This window comes from Oncorhynchus tshawytscha, linkage group LG07, assembly GCF_018296145.1.
Source record: "Oncorhynchus tshawytscha isolate Ot180627B linkage group LG07, Otsh_v2.0, whole genome shotgun sequence".
In the NCBI taxonomy this organism is placed as follows: Eukaryota; Metazoa; Chordata; class Actinopteri; order Salmoniformes; family Salmonidae; genus Oncorhynchus; species Oncorhynchus tshawytscha.
Window position 1 is genome coordinate 37,181,699 of NC_056435.1, and position 13,892 is coordinate 37,195,590.

Sequence of the window (13,892 nt, forward strand, 5' to 3'; positions counted from 1 at the left end):
TTTTACAAGGCTTATTGTGATCGAAGAGATACAGAAGTACAGAAATAAACCCAATATTATGTGATGTTGGAAATGTATGGAAGTAGACCATGGTCTGCAATTTTGGGGGATTATTTAAAAAAAACATTCGATAGGCTCTCAATTTTAAGCAATGGCACTGTTGATAACCCCGATCAATCAATCACATGTATCAGTAGATGTCAAAAAGGGCCGATACAGAAACCCAAACAGCAAGCAATGCAGCTGTAGAAGCACGATTACCCCTTGCATGTATAATTGAGAGAGGTTATGTATTATAAAGTGTTAGGTAATAGACAAGGTGTTCTCTTGGCTAGTCAGAATAGCCTACTTTAGTGCGTGTCAGATGTCAAGCGCACAGAGAGCCTCTTACTCACAGGATCCAGGGAAGCTGCGCGTAATTTTAGATCAGCACTCACAGTGTAGCCTGGCGTGCAGGAGGGGATGAGGGAAGAGGGTTTAGCATAAGTAACTGCTATTGTATTTGAATGCAACAACTTACTTTATGTCACTTTCCTGCTGTTATTTATAAAGAGAGCCTACTTGTATGATACCTGTCACATATTGGTGCCGCATGCGCTGACAAGCCCATGGAATACAGTCGTGCCTGACAGTTTGATGAGAAGTCAGTGGTCCTGGTCCTGTAACTCTACCAGCCCGCACACCCTTCACTGCCCGGAATTTGTGTTTCATAGTGGCTGCAATCGAAACCCGCAGTTGACAGATATGGGTGCTATTTTTGCGTTGATTCTGGTGACCTGTCTGAGCGGGGTTTGGGGATGTCAGTTGGCCCACGACTGGAGACCCCAGACTGAGGCGTGCCGTGCGGAGCTCGCGGAGATCATCGTGTTCGCCAAGGTGCTTGCGCTGCACAAGGACTCGTACAGTGTGTATAACTACCTGCCTTGGCAGTATGACACGGACCTCTTCTTCTCCGCAGAGATCGAGCTGCAATGCGACCAGGCGTGGGGCAGCATGCTGGAGGTCCCCACTGGCTCCCGGTTCAATGTCACCGGGTTGGGTTACTTCCCCTGTTACTCCTACAGCGTCGTGGAGAACAGCTCTTACTATTTCTTTCTGAGGTAAGAGACGGTGAAGTGCTGGTGTTGATGGAGGAGAGTTTATCACTTTCAAGCATGTTTAAATACTGAAATAACACAAGTACAATACACCAGAATATAGACATATAGTGATGTATTGTTTGTGTCTAGATATAATATAACCCTTACATTTCCAGCGGTGTTAACCTTTTTACAGTTTAATGAGAAACTTTTGTCTGATGAATAGACACTAGGTGGAATAGAGTTGAGTGCTGGGTCTGCCCTTGGGATTGTCTTGGGATATGTTTTAGACTTTGAACGACCCAAGTGGCAAGCAAACACAGCAGGATGAATAAACCAAACTGTGGGTGTATGTGTGCGCGCAATATTATAGTGTGTCATATTGTGTAGCTAGATTCCACAAACCGTTTTCTCATGTGAGATAAATATCAACAGATTGAAAAGATTATCAGATTCAGGTCGTTTAGAAGTAACCCCTGTATTTTATTTGTTCGATCATTTATAAACAGCCGGTGTAGATTAACAGTGAAAAACTTACTTACAGGCCCTTCCCAACAATGCAGAGAGACGAATCTAGAGAAAATTATAACAAAGGGAATAAATACACAATGAGTAACAATAACTTGGACATATACACGGGGTACCAGTACCGAATCAATCAATGTGCCGGAATATGAGATAATTGAGTTTGATACAGTGCCTTCAGAAAGTATTCACACCCCTTGACTTTCTCCACATTGTGATGTTACAACCTGAATTTATAATTGATTACATTTTGATTTATGTGTCACTGGCTTACACACGATACCTCATAATGTTAAAGTGAAATTAATAGAAAATTAAAAGCTTAAATGTTTTGAGTCGGTGAGTTCGCCTCTCCCGAGTCCGTATGGAAGTTGAAGCGATGGGACAAGACTGCAATTACAAATTGGATATCACGAAATTTTTGGGAAAAACGCCCCAGACCCACCGCCCTTTGTTATGGCAAGCCTAAATAATTTCAGGAGTAAATAATTGCTTAATAAGTTGCATAGTATCACTCTGTGTGCAATGATAGTGTTTAACATGATTTTTAAATTGATTACCGCATCTCTGTACTCCACACATGCAATTATCTTTAAGATCCCTCAGTCGAGCAGTAGATTTCAAACACAGATTCAACCACTAAGACCAAGGAGGTTTTCCAATGGCGCACAAATAAGTGCACTTATTGGTAGATTGGTAAAAAAAAAATCAAAAGCAGGCATTGAATATGCCCTCCATAATTATTGGGACAGTGAAGCACTTATTCTTCTTTCGGCTCTGTACTCCAGCACTTTGGATTTTACATTATACAGTGACTATGAGGTTAAAGTGCAGACTGTCAGTTTATGTATATTCACTTATGTATATAAAGTAGTCAAACGTTTAGTATTTGATCCCACATTCCTAGCACACAATGATTACATCACGTTTGTGACTCTATAAACTTGTTGGATGCATTTGCTGGTTGTTTTGGTTGTGTTACAGATTATTTCTACGTTAATGTGGATGCAACCATGATTACGGATAGTCCTGAATGATTCCTAAAAAGTGATGAGTTATAAAGTTACAGATGCACAAATCATGCCCCCTCAAATTCTAACCTCTCCTGTTATTGTAATGGTGAGAGGTTAGCATGTCTTGGGGGTATGATATTTTTTTTGCATCTGTAACTTTCTCACTCATCATTATTCACGATTCATTCAGGACTATCCACAATCATGGTAGCATCCACATTGACGTAGAAGTGTTTAGAAACATATTCTATTATTATTTATGATAAAAGTGACTCCAAAATTACACATGTGGAGTACATTTTTTATTTCACTGTCCCAATAATTAGGGCGGGCACTGTATCATTGAGCATGGTGAAGTTATTAATTACACTTTGGATGTTGTATCAATACACCCAGTCACTACAAAGACACAGGCATCCTATCAGAGAGACTTGAAAACCAGAGATATTATATATCTTACTGAAACCTGTCTGGATGTTGACACTATGCACGTAGTACTTGGTGGAGTCTCCATACAGCGGCAAGATCATATGGCTGCTTCGGGGAAGTCGAAAGGAGGTGGAGTGTGTTTTTTATAACAATTGGTGTTCATAACAACTGGTGTTCTGCTTCAAGTGTGAAGGAAATCTCAAGCTTTTTCCCACCTGATATAGAATAACTGTCATACCTGCTCCCTCTCTCCCTCAACCGGCGCTGGAGAGGCCAGGCTGTACTTCATTTCATCTGTCACCATCATTACGCGCAGCAGTGCTCATTGGACTCACCTTGACTCCTTCCCTTTGTTAATTTCCCAGTCTATAACTGTTTGTTCCCTGTCCAGACGCTGTCCTGTCCTGTTCCGTTCCATGTCCGTTGATAATTAAATGTTCACTCCTTGTACCTGCTTCTCGTCTCTACCAACGTCAATCCTCACAACCTCATGGTCATCTGCAGGCCCTTCAATCTATCAAGAGAGTTCTCATTTGAAATTATCATGGCTGTCTACGTAACTTCACAAGCCAACACCACTCTGGCAGTCAACAAACTGTATGAGGCCATAAACAAACAAGAAACAGCTTGCCCAGAGGCAGCGTTTTTGGTGGGAGGAGACTTTAATGTGGGGAGACATAAAACCGTCCTTCGTCACTTCTACCTACAAGTCTCCATCTCCACTAGGGGCACTAAATGTCTAGACCACTTTTATTCTACCCACAGAAATGCATACAGGGCCCTCCCTTGTCCTCCCTTTGGCAAATCTGACCCGGACTCCATTCTCCTGTTTCCTGTTTACAAACAAAACTCAAGCAGTAAGTATCAGTGATGCGCTGAAGCAGATGAACAGATGAAGCAGACGCGAGGCGACAAGACCGTTTTGCTAGTACAGACCGGGATATGTCAAATCAAATCAAATCAAATTTTATTTGTCACATACACATGGTTAGCAGATGTTAATGCGAGTGTAGCGAAATGCTTGTGCTTCTAGTTCCGACAATGCAGTAATAACGAACAAGTAATCTAACTAACAATTCCAAAAAAAACTACTGTCTTATACACAGTGTAAGGGGATAAAGAATATGTACATAAGGATATATGAATGAGTGATGGTACAGAGCAGCATAGGCAAGATACAGTAGATGATATCGAGTACAGTATATACATATGAGATGAGTATGTAAACCAAGTGGCATAGTTAAAGTGGCTAGTGATACATGTATTACATAAGGATGCAGTCGATGATATAGAGTACAGTATCTACGTATGCATATGAGATGAATAATGTAGGGTAAGTAACATTATATAAGGTAGCATTGTTTAAAGTGGCTAGTGATATATTTACATCATTTCCCATCAATTCCCATGATTAAAGTGGCTGGAGTAGAGTCAGTGTCATTGACAGTGTGTTGGCAGTAGCCACTCAATGTTAGTGGTGGCTGTTTAACAGTCTGATGGCCTTGAGATAGAAGCTGTTTTTCAGTCTCTCGGTCCCAGCTTTGATGCACCTGTACTGACCTCGCCTTCTGGATGACAGCGGGGTGAACAGGCAGTGGCTCAGGTGGTTGATGTCCTTGATGATCTTTATGGCCTTCCTGTAGCATCGGGTGGTGTAGGTGTCCTGGAGGGCAGGTAGTTTGCCCCGGTGATGCGTTGTGCAGACCTCACTACCCTCTGGAGAGCCTTACGGTTGAGGGCGGTGCAGTTGCCATACCAGGCAGTGATACAGCCCGCCAGGATGCTCTCGATTGTGCATCTGTAGAAGTTTGTGAGTGCTTTTGGTGACAAGCCAAATTTCTTCAGCCTCCTGAGGTTGAAGAGGCGCTGCTGCGCCTTCCTCACGATGCTGTCTGTGTGAGTGGACCAATTCAGTTTGTCTGTGATGTGTATGCCGAGGAACTTAAAACTTGCTACCCTCTCCACTACTGTTCCATCGATGTGGATGGGGGTGTTCCCTCTGCTGTTTCCTGAAGTCCACAATCATCTCCTTAGTTTTGTTGAAATTGAGTGTGAGGTTATTTTCCTGACACCACACTCCGAGGGCCCTCACCTCCTCCCTGTAGGCCGTCTCGTCGTTGTTGGTAATCAAGCCTACCACTGTTGTGTCGTCCGCAAACTTGATGATTGAGTTGGAGGCGTGCGTGGCCACGCAGTCGTGGGTGAACAGGGAGTACAGGAGAGGGCTCAGAACGCACCCTTGTGGGGCCCCAGTGTTGAGGATCAGCGGGGAGGAGATGTTGTTGCCTACCCTCACCACCTGGGGGCGGCCCGTCAGGAAGTCCAGTACCCAGTTGCACAGGGCGGGGTCGAGACCCAGGGTCTCAAGCTTGATGACGAGCTTGGAGGGTACTATGGTGTTGAATGCCGAGCTGTAGTCGATGAACAGCATTCTCACGTAGGTATTCCTCTTGTCCAGATGGGTTAGGGCAGTGTGCAGTGTGGTTGAGATTGCATCGTCTGTGGACCTATTTGGGCGGTAAGCAAATTGGAGTGGGTCAAGGGTGTCAGGTAGGGTGGAGGTGATATGGGCCTTGACTAGTCTCTCAAAGCACTTCATGATGATGGATGTGAGTGCTACGGGCGGTAGTCATTTAGCTCAGTTACCTTAGCTTTCTTGGGAACAGGAACAATGGTGGCCCTCTTGAAGCATGTGGGAACAGCAGACTGGTATAGGGATTGGTTGAATATGTCCGTAAACACACCGGCCAGCTGGTCTGCGCATGCTCTGAGGGCGCGGCTGGGGATGCCATCTGGGCCTGCAGCCTTGCGAGGGTTAACACGTTTAAATGTCTTACTCACTTCGGCTGCAGTGAAGGAGAGACCGCATGTTTTCGTTGCAGGCCGTGTCAGTGGCACTGTATTGTCCTCAAAGCGGGCAAAAAGTTATTTAGTCTGCCTGGGAGCAAGACATCCTGGTCCGTGACTGGGCTGGGTTTCTTCCTGTAGTCCGTGATTGACTGTAGACCCTGCCACATGCCTCTTGTGTCTGAGCCGTTGAATTGAGATTCTACTTTGTCTCTGTACTGGCGCTTAGCTTGTTTGATAGCCTTGCGGAGGGAATAGCTGCACTGTTTGTATTCAGTCATGTTACCAGACACCTTGCCCTGAATAAAAGCAGTGGTTCGCGCCTTCAGTTCCACACGAATGCTGCCATCAATCCACGGTTTCTGGTTAGGGAATGTTTTAATCGTTGCTATGGGAACGACATCTTCAACACACGTTCTAATGAACTCGCACACCGAATCAGCGTATTCGTCAATGTTGTTGTCTGACGCAATACGAAACATCTCCCAGTCCACGTGATGGAAGCAGTCTAGGAGTGTGGAGTCAGCTTGGTCGGACCAGCGTTGGACAGACCTCAGCGTGGGAGCTTCTTGTTTTAGTTTCTGTCTGTAGGCAGGGATCAACAAAATGGAGTCGTGGTCAGCTTTTCCGAAAGGAGGGCGGGGCAGGGCCTTATATGCGTCGCGGAAGTTAGAGTAACAATGATCCAGGGTCTTTCCACCCCTGGTTGCGCAATCGATATGCTGATAAAATTTAGGGAGTCTTGTTTTTAGATTAGCCTTGTTAAAATCCCCAGCTACAATGAATGCAGCCTCCGGATAAATCGTTTCCAGTTTGCAGAGAGTTAAATAAAGTTCGTTCAGAGCCATCGATGTGTCTGCTTGGGGGGGGATATATACGGCTGTGATTATAATCGAAGAGAATTCTCTTGGTAGATAATGCGGTCTACATTTGATTGTGAGGAATTCTAAATCAGGTGAACAGAAGGATTTGAGTTCCTGTATGTTTCTTTCATCACACCATGTCACGTTAGTCATAAGGCATACGCCCCCGCCCCTCTTCTTACCAGAAAGATGTTCCAGGATTCATCCGATAGCATTGAGGCCTTTACCACTTCAGTCACAGGCTTCATCAATAAATGTATAGATGATGTCATCCCTACAGTGACTATAAAAACATTTCCAAACCAAAAACCCTGGATTACAGGCAATATCCGCATTGGGCTAAAAGCTAGAGCTACCGCTTACAAGGAATGGGACACGGACATGGACTCGTACAAGAAAGCTCGCTCTGACTTCCGACAAGACATCAAACATGCAAATGGACAATATAAGATGAAGGTGGAATCCTGTTACACCAGCTCCAACGCTTGTCATCTGTGGCAGGGCTTGCAGACGATAACGGATTACAAAGGGAAACCTAGCCATGCAGAACTCCCAAATGAGCTAAATGCCTTTTTATGCTCGCTTCAAGGAATATAACTTGAAAGCCCCTGTTTTTTCAGATCTCACTCTCCATGGCTGATGTGAGCAAAATGTTTTAACAGGTTAACACTTACTAGGCCGTCAGACCAGACGGAAAACCAGGGCGCATTCTCAAAGCATGCCCAAACAAACTGGCAAGTGTCTTCACAAACATTTTCAATCTCTCCTTGTCCCAGTCTCTAATCCCAACATGTTTCAAGCTGACCACCATTGTCCCTGTTCCTAAGAGCTCCAAGGTAACCTGCCTAAATGACTATCGCCGTGTAGTACACATCGGAAATTATGAAGTGCTTTGAAAGGCTGCTCACGACACACATCAACACCATTATCCCAGACACCCTAGACCCACTCCCATTCGCATACCGCCCCAAAAGATCCAATGTTGACAAAATCTCAATTGCACTTCACACTGCCCTCTCCCACCTGGATAGCAGGGTGAGAATTGCTGTTCATAGATTACATACAGCTCAGCCTTCAACACCATAGTCCCCTCCAAGCTCATCACCAAGCTAAGGACCCTGGGACTAAACCCATTCCTCTGCAACTGTATCCTGGACTTCCTGATGGGCCGACTTCAGGTGGTAAGGGTAGACAACAACATCTCCACCATGCTGACCCTCAACACAGAGGCCCCTCAGGGGTGTGTTTAGTCTCCTCCTGTACTTCATATTTACCCAAAACTGCGTGGCCACGCACAACTCAAACACCATCATCAATTTTGCTGACGACACTACGATGGTAGGCCTGATCACCAACGGCGATGAGTCAGCTTACAGGGAGGAAGTACGAGACTTAGCAGTGTGACATAAGGACAACAACCTCTCCCTCAATGAGCTGATCGTGGACTATAGGAGAAAGAGGGGAGAGCACGCCCCCATTCACATTGAGGGAGCTGTTGTGGAGTGCGTCGAGAGCTTCAAGTTCCTTGGCATCCACATCACTAAGGACAAAATTAACATGGTCAACACACACCTGCACAGTCTTGAAGAGGGTTTGGCATGGGCCCTCGCAAAGCTCTACAGAGAATGGTGCGGACAGACCAGTACATGACTGGGGCCGAGCTCCCTGCCATCCAGGTCCTCTTTATCAGGCGGTATCAGAGGAAGGCCAGAAAAATTGCCAAAGACTCCAGTCACCCAAGCTATAGACTTTATAGACTTTTCACTCTGCTACCATCCAGCAAACGGTAACGGAGCATTGGCTCTCAGACCAACAGGCTCCGAGACAGCTTCTACCCCCATGCCATAAGACTAAATAGTAAATTAATGTTACCCGACTATCTACACTGACTCTGTCTTGCACTGACCCTACGCACACTCACTAGACTACATATTTCAAACCATATACACGCTCACTTACATATTTACACACATTTACATATATTCCGTATGCACTCACACACACACACACACACGCATACTGACACAACACAAACATACACAGCACACTCACACACACACACTTTTACACACATCATTTGCTGCTGCTACTCTGTTCTTTAATTTACTCTTATTATTATTATCTATCCTGATGCCTAGTCACTTTACCCTGCCTTCATGTACATATCTACCTCAAATACCTCGTACCTCTGCACATTGATCTGATTCTGGTACTCCCTGAATATAGCTCCATTCTTGTATATTTTATTTATTTTATTCCTTGTGTGTTACTATTTTTAAACTCTACAATGTAGAGATGGGTTCACAAGCAAGCATTTCCAGGTAAGGTCTACACTAGTTGTATTCGGCGCATGTGACAAATAACATTTTATTTGATTAGATTTTTGTTATGCGTATGCTCGTCATCGGACTAGGGAGTTTTTTTTAGGATAAAAAGCAACGGAATTAAGCAAAGCACAGGCAAAGTCCTAGTTGAAAACCTGGTTCAGTCTGTTTTCCAACAGACGATTGGAGACAAATTCACCTTTCAGTAGGACAATAACCTAGAACACAAGTCCAAATATACACTGGAGTTGCTTACCAAGATGACATTGAATGTTACTGAGAGGCCTAGCTATCGTTTCGAAAATCCATGGCAAGACTTGAAAATGTCTGGCTAGCAATGATCAATAACCAACTTGACTGAGCTTGATGCATTTTTTAAAGAATAATGTGCAAATATTGTACAATCCAGATGTGAAAACCTCTTGAAGACTTACCCAGAAAGACGCACAGCTGTAATCGCTGCCAAAAGTGAATGTAACATGTATTGACTCAGGAGTGTGAATAGTTACGTAAATTATTTATTTCTGTATTAAAAAATGTATAAATGTGAAAAATGTTTTCAATTTGTCATTATGTTGTATTGTGTGTAGATGGGTGAGAAAAAATTATTTCATCCATTTTGAATTCAGGCTGTAAAACAACAGTCAAGGGGTCTGAATACTTTCTGAAGGCACTGCATCTCCCTTGGTGTTAGAGGGGAACAACACAGCAGTCATAGAAAAAAGTGGCCATGGCTTTCCAGCTTGTGTAATTAGAGGCTGACAGTTCCCAACCGCTTAGGGGAGACCCTTAAAGCTCGGAGTTTAAGCTGATGGTGTTATCTCCACACCAACTACAGGCTGGCTGGGAAGTCTTTTGTCTCCCAAACATGGAACAACCCTGCTGAATAACACCAGCCTTCTGTTCTGGGAGATTAACTTGTGCCGACACGTTTAACTGATGTCTCAAGTCTTCCTGTGTTCCTTTCATTCTCAGCACCTAGAACAGATAAGTGCACAGTCATTCAAAGAGTCTTTCAAAGGCATTCCAGTGTGGCGTGTTCAGCTATCCCGCATGGAGGTTCACCGCCAAGTACAATAGTGACCGTGTGTTTAGATAGTCAGAGGGAAAGAGTGTGTATGTGTGTAGATGAGTTGGATGGCCAGCTGCATTTTCAATCATTTTTTGAAGATCCCAGGTTCATAGGCCCCCTGCTGCCAGTCCATATACTCAAACACACGCACACACTCCCACATGAACACACAGACATTAACACAGACTACATGCACGCACGTTTTAAACGCACACAGGAAATTGTGTGTTCCGTTTGAGAGGACAGGTTGATGGTGTCATGATGTAGCCCTTCTCCATTATTGGGAAATCCTAAAGGCATTATTGGGGGTTTTGCTGATCTGAAAGGGTCCTCAACTACAAGCCGTGGGGATTAACCCTGCAATCAGCCAGCTACTATGGCAGGAAACAACCTAATAAGGGTTACAGTAAGACACAGACATATTTAGGGTGCAATGAAAACTAGAATAAAACAGCCCGAGACATTGCCATTTAGTGTGCTGTGTTAAACTGTCACTAAAAGTTCCTTAAAAAGCCTATATAAGAATACTGTATACCTCCTCTGATGCATCTCTGAACTACAGTTGTAGGAAATGCAAATTTGTAGTGTATTCAAGGTTTAAAAAGGCTTCTAAAGTTTGTAATTTCCACTTTAAAAGGTCAGACTTTATTTGCCCTAATGAAAAATGTATCAACAAAAATCTATTATATACAGTATAATCCACATAATAATTCACATTTCCTGTTGCTTCAGGATAATTTCCCTGCTGTAGCAAACGGGCTCAAATAAGATCCTACATCTGTGCCTTCCTTCATTAGGATGCTGGGATGGAGGGGGTGTGTCTGCTTGAGCCTCTAGTGCTGCTCTGCAGCTTCTCAGCTAATCTCAGACCTCCGTCTTAAACTTTTAACAGAGGAGTCTCCAGTTCCAGTAAGCATTGTTCTCGTCATTCTGCAAACATCGTTCTCTCAGGCTTTGAATCAGCAAGCCAGTGCTGAAAAGTTTCCATCAGAGTCTCCAGTGAGCTCCCATTTCCTGTTAAAGCCCCCCAAATGACACAGACTGAAACAGCCTCCCCTAATCAATTGTGACTATGAGTGCCCAGGACAGGACTAAAGGATAGTTTAGCATAGAAAGAAATGAAATAAGGAATCTCCCACTGGACCCAAACTGTAGACTGGTTGGTCTGCCTGTCTGTGCCAAATGTAGCAGTCTCACTCCCATAACATTGTTGCTGGTCTGCTGTTTAACAAAGTGAAGGGACTGATTATTATTCTTGGAGTAGAATGTGTGTGTTAAGGCTTTACAGTTAATATCATGGTTAGGACTTAATAGTTCATCTCTTGCTTTCATCGAACCAGATTAAGTGAAGGGGTCATGACAGCCATTCTTTCTGAACTCACAAGTGTGTCTTCACAAGTTACTGTAGGTCAATAAATCTCAATGCAGTGGTGGTACTCTGACTAGCTTTAAGCCTCAAGACACTCAGCTGCCTGCCCCTAGGGAGGGCTACTACACTGCTCAAAAAAATAAAGGGAACACTTAAACGACACAATGTAACTCCAAGTCAATCACACTTCTGTGAAATCAAACTGTCCACTTAGGAAGCAACACTGATTGACAATAAATTTCACATGCTGTTGTGCAAATGGAATAGACAACAGGTGGAAATTATAGGCAATTAGCAAGACACCCCCAATAAAGGAGTGGTTCTGCAGGTGGGGACCACAGACCACTTCTCAGTTCCTATGCTTCCTGGCTGATGTTTTGGTCACTTTTGAATGCTGGCGGTGCTTTCACTCTAGTGGTAGCATGAGACGGAGTCTACAACCCACACAAGTGGCTCAGGTAGTGCAGCTCATCCAGGATGGCACATCAATGCGAGCTGTGGCAAGAAGATTTGCTGTGTCTGTCAGCGTAGTGTCCAGAGCATGGAGGCGCTACCAGGAGACAGGCCAGTACATCAGGAGACGTGGACAAGGCCATAGGAGGGCAACAACCCAGCAGCAGGACCGCTACCTCCGCCTCTGTGCAAGGAGGAGCAGGAGGAGCACTGCCGGAGCCCTGCAAAATGACCTCCAGCAGGCCACAAATGTGCATGTGTCTGCTCAAACGGTCAGAAACAGACTTCCTGAGGGTGGTATGAGGGCCCGACGTCCACAGGTGGGGGTTGTGCTTACAGCCCAACACCATGCAGGACGTTTGGCATTTGCCAGAGAACACTAAGATTGGCAAATTTACCCCTGGTGCCCTGTGCTCTTCACAGATGAAAGCAGGTTCACACTGAGCACATGTGACAGACGTGACAGAGTCTGGAGACGCCATGGAGAACGTTCTGCTGCCTGCAACATCCTCCAGCATGACCGGTTTGGCGGTGGGTCAGTCATGGTGTGGGGTGGCATTTCTTTGGGGGGCCGCACAGCCCTCCATGTGCTCGCCAGAGGTAGCCTGACTGCCATTAGGTACCAAGATGAGATCCTCAGACCCCTTGTGAGACCATATACTGGTGCGGTTGGCCCTGGGTTCCTCCTAATACAAGACAATGCTAGACCTCATGTGGCTGGAGTGTGTCAGCAGTTCCTGCAAGAGGAAGGCATTGATGCTATGGACTGGCCCGCCCGTTCCCCAGACCTGAATCCAATTGAGAACATCTGGGACATCATGTCTCGCTCCATCCACCAACGCCACGTTGCACCACAGACTGTCCAGGAGTTGGCGGATGCTTTAGTCCAGGTCTGGAAGGAGATCCCTCAGGAGACCATCCGCCACCTCATCAGGAGCATGCTCAGGCATTTTAGGAAGGTCATACAGGCACGTGGAGGCCACACACACTACTGAGCCTTATTTTGACTTGTTTTAAGGACATTACATCAAAGTTGGATCAGCCCGTAGTGTGCTTTTCCACATTTCCACTTTCCACATCCAGACCTCCATGGGTTGATAAATTTGATTGCCATTGATAATTTTTGTGTGATTTTGTTGTCAGCACATTCAACTATGTAAAGAAAAAAGTATTTAATAAGAATATTTAATTAATTCAGATCTAGGATGTGTTATTTTAGTGTTCCCTTTATTTTTTTGAGCAGTGTATAATCTGGCAGAAGTTCCTTCTCTATTTTCTAATTACTAGAATAACTGATCTGAGAAGATAGAATAGGTGAAAGCATTGTCTGAGAGCAATAAACACTTGATCTTGTCTACTGCAAGGCTTTTGTCACAGTGCTATAATATCTCCATTGTGTTCAGTTCACTTACGTAAGTACGACTTGGTAACAGGCCCGGTCCTGGCTGATATGCCGACCTCCCCCCAACCCAGTAAAGTAAAATAGTAGCCTAGTAGCCTGCAATGCACTTTTATGAATACCATACATGTGCAAGTTATCGTTTGTTAAACAGGCTGTTGCATTTACTTTATAGTCCTGATACCTGACAAAGACTAATCCTTTTTGCTATTCAAGCTCTGAATTTCAACTACTGTACCATAGGAAGCACATCTTAAAGTCAATTGAAATACATTTGCCAAAATTATATAATTACTCCTCTCTTTACAGAAATAAATACAATAATTTCAAAATAGTTCACCAGAGAGCATGACTTAGCTGCAGAGCATCATTAGCTTCTTAAAAAGAATTGCTGTGGTTTGTTTCAAATCACAAGAACGTAGGCCTATGCTTTGTTGGGAAACCACCAATTTGGGCGGTATGCATGGCAATAGCCCTAGCTGATTATTGAGTTGGGACTGTCAGGGAAAAGCATTTAAA

The 13,892-nt window shown here is 44.4% G+C and overlaps 1 protein-coding gene across 2 annotated transcripts in view; it reads left to right on the forward strand.

The window, feature by feature from the left end:
* The first annotated feature begins 359 nt into the window (after positions 1–359).
* LOC112254444 (coiled-coil domain-containing protein 3) overlaps positions 360–13,892 on the forward strand; it is a 40,742-nt gene continuing 27,209 nt past the window's right edge. For both annotated transcript variants that reach the window (XR_002954152.2, XM_024427033.2), the window contains exon 1: positions 360–1,100. Coding sequence is in view for 1 of the 2 variants with exons in the window: in XM_024427033.2 (XP_024282801.1) it covers positions 637–1,100 (464 nt within the window). In the remaining variant the exon portion in view is untranslated. The remainder of the gene's footprint in view (positions 1,101–13,892) is intronic.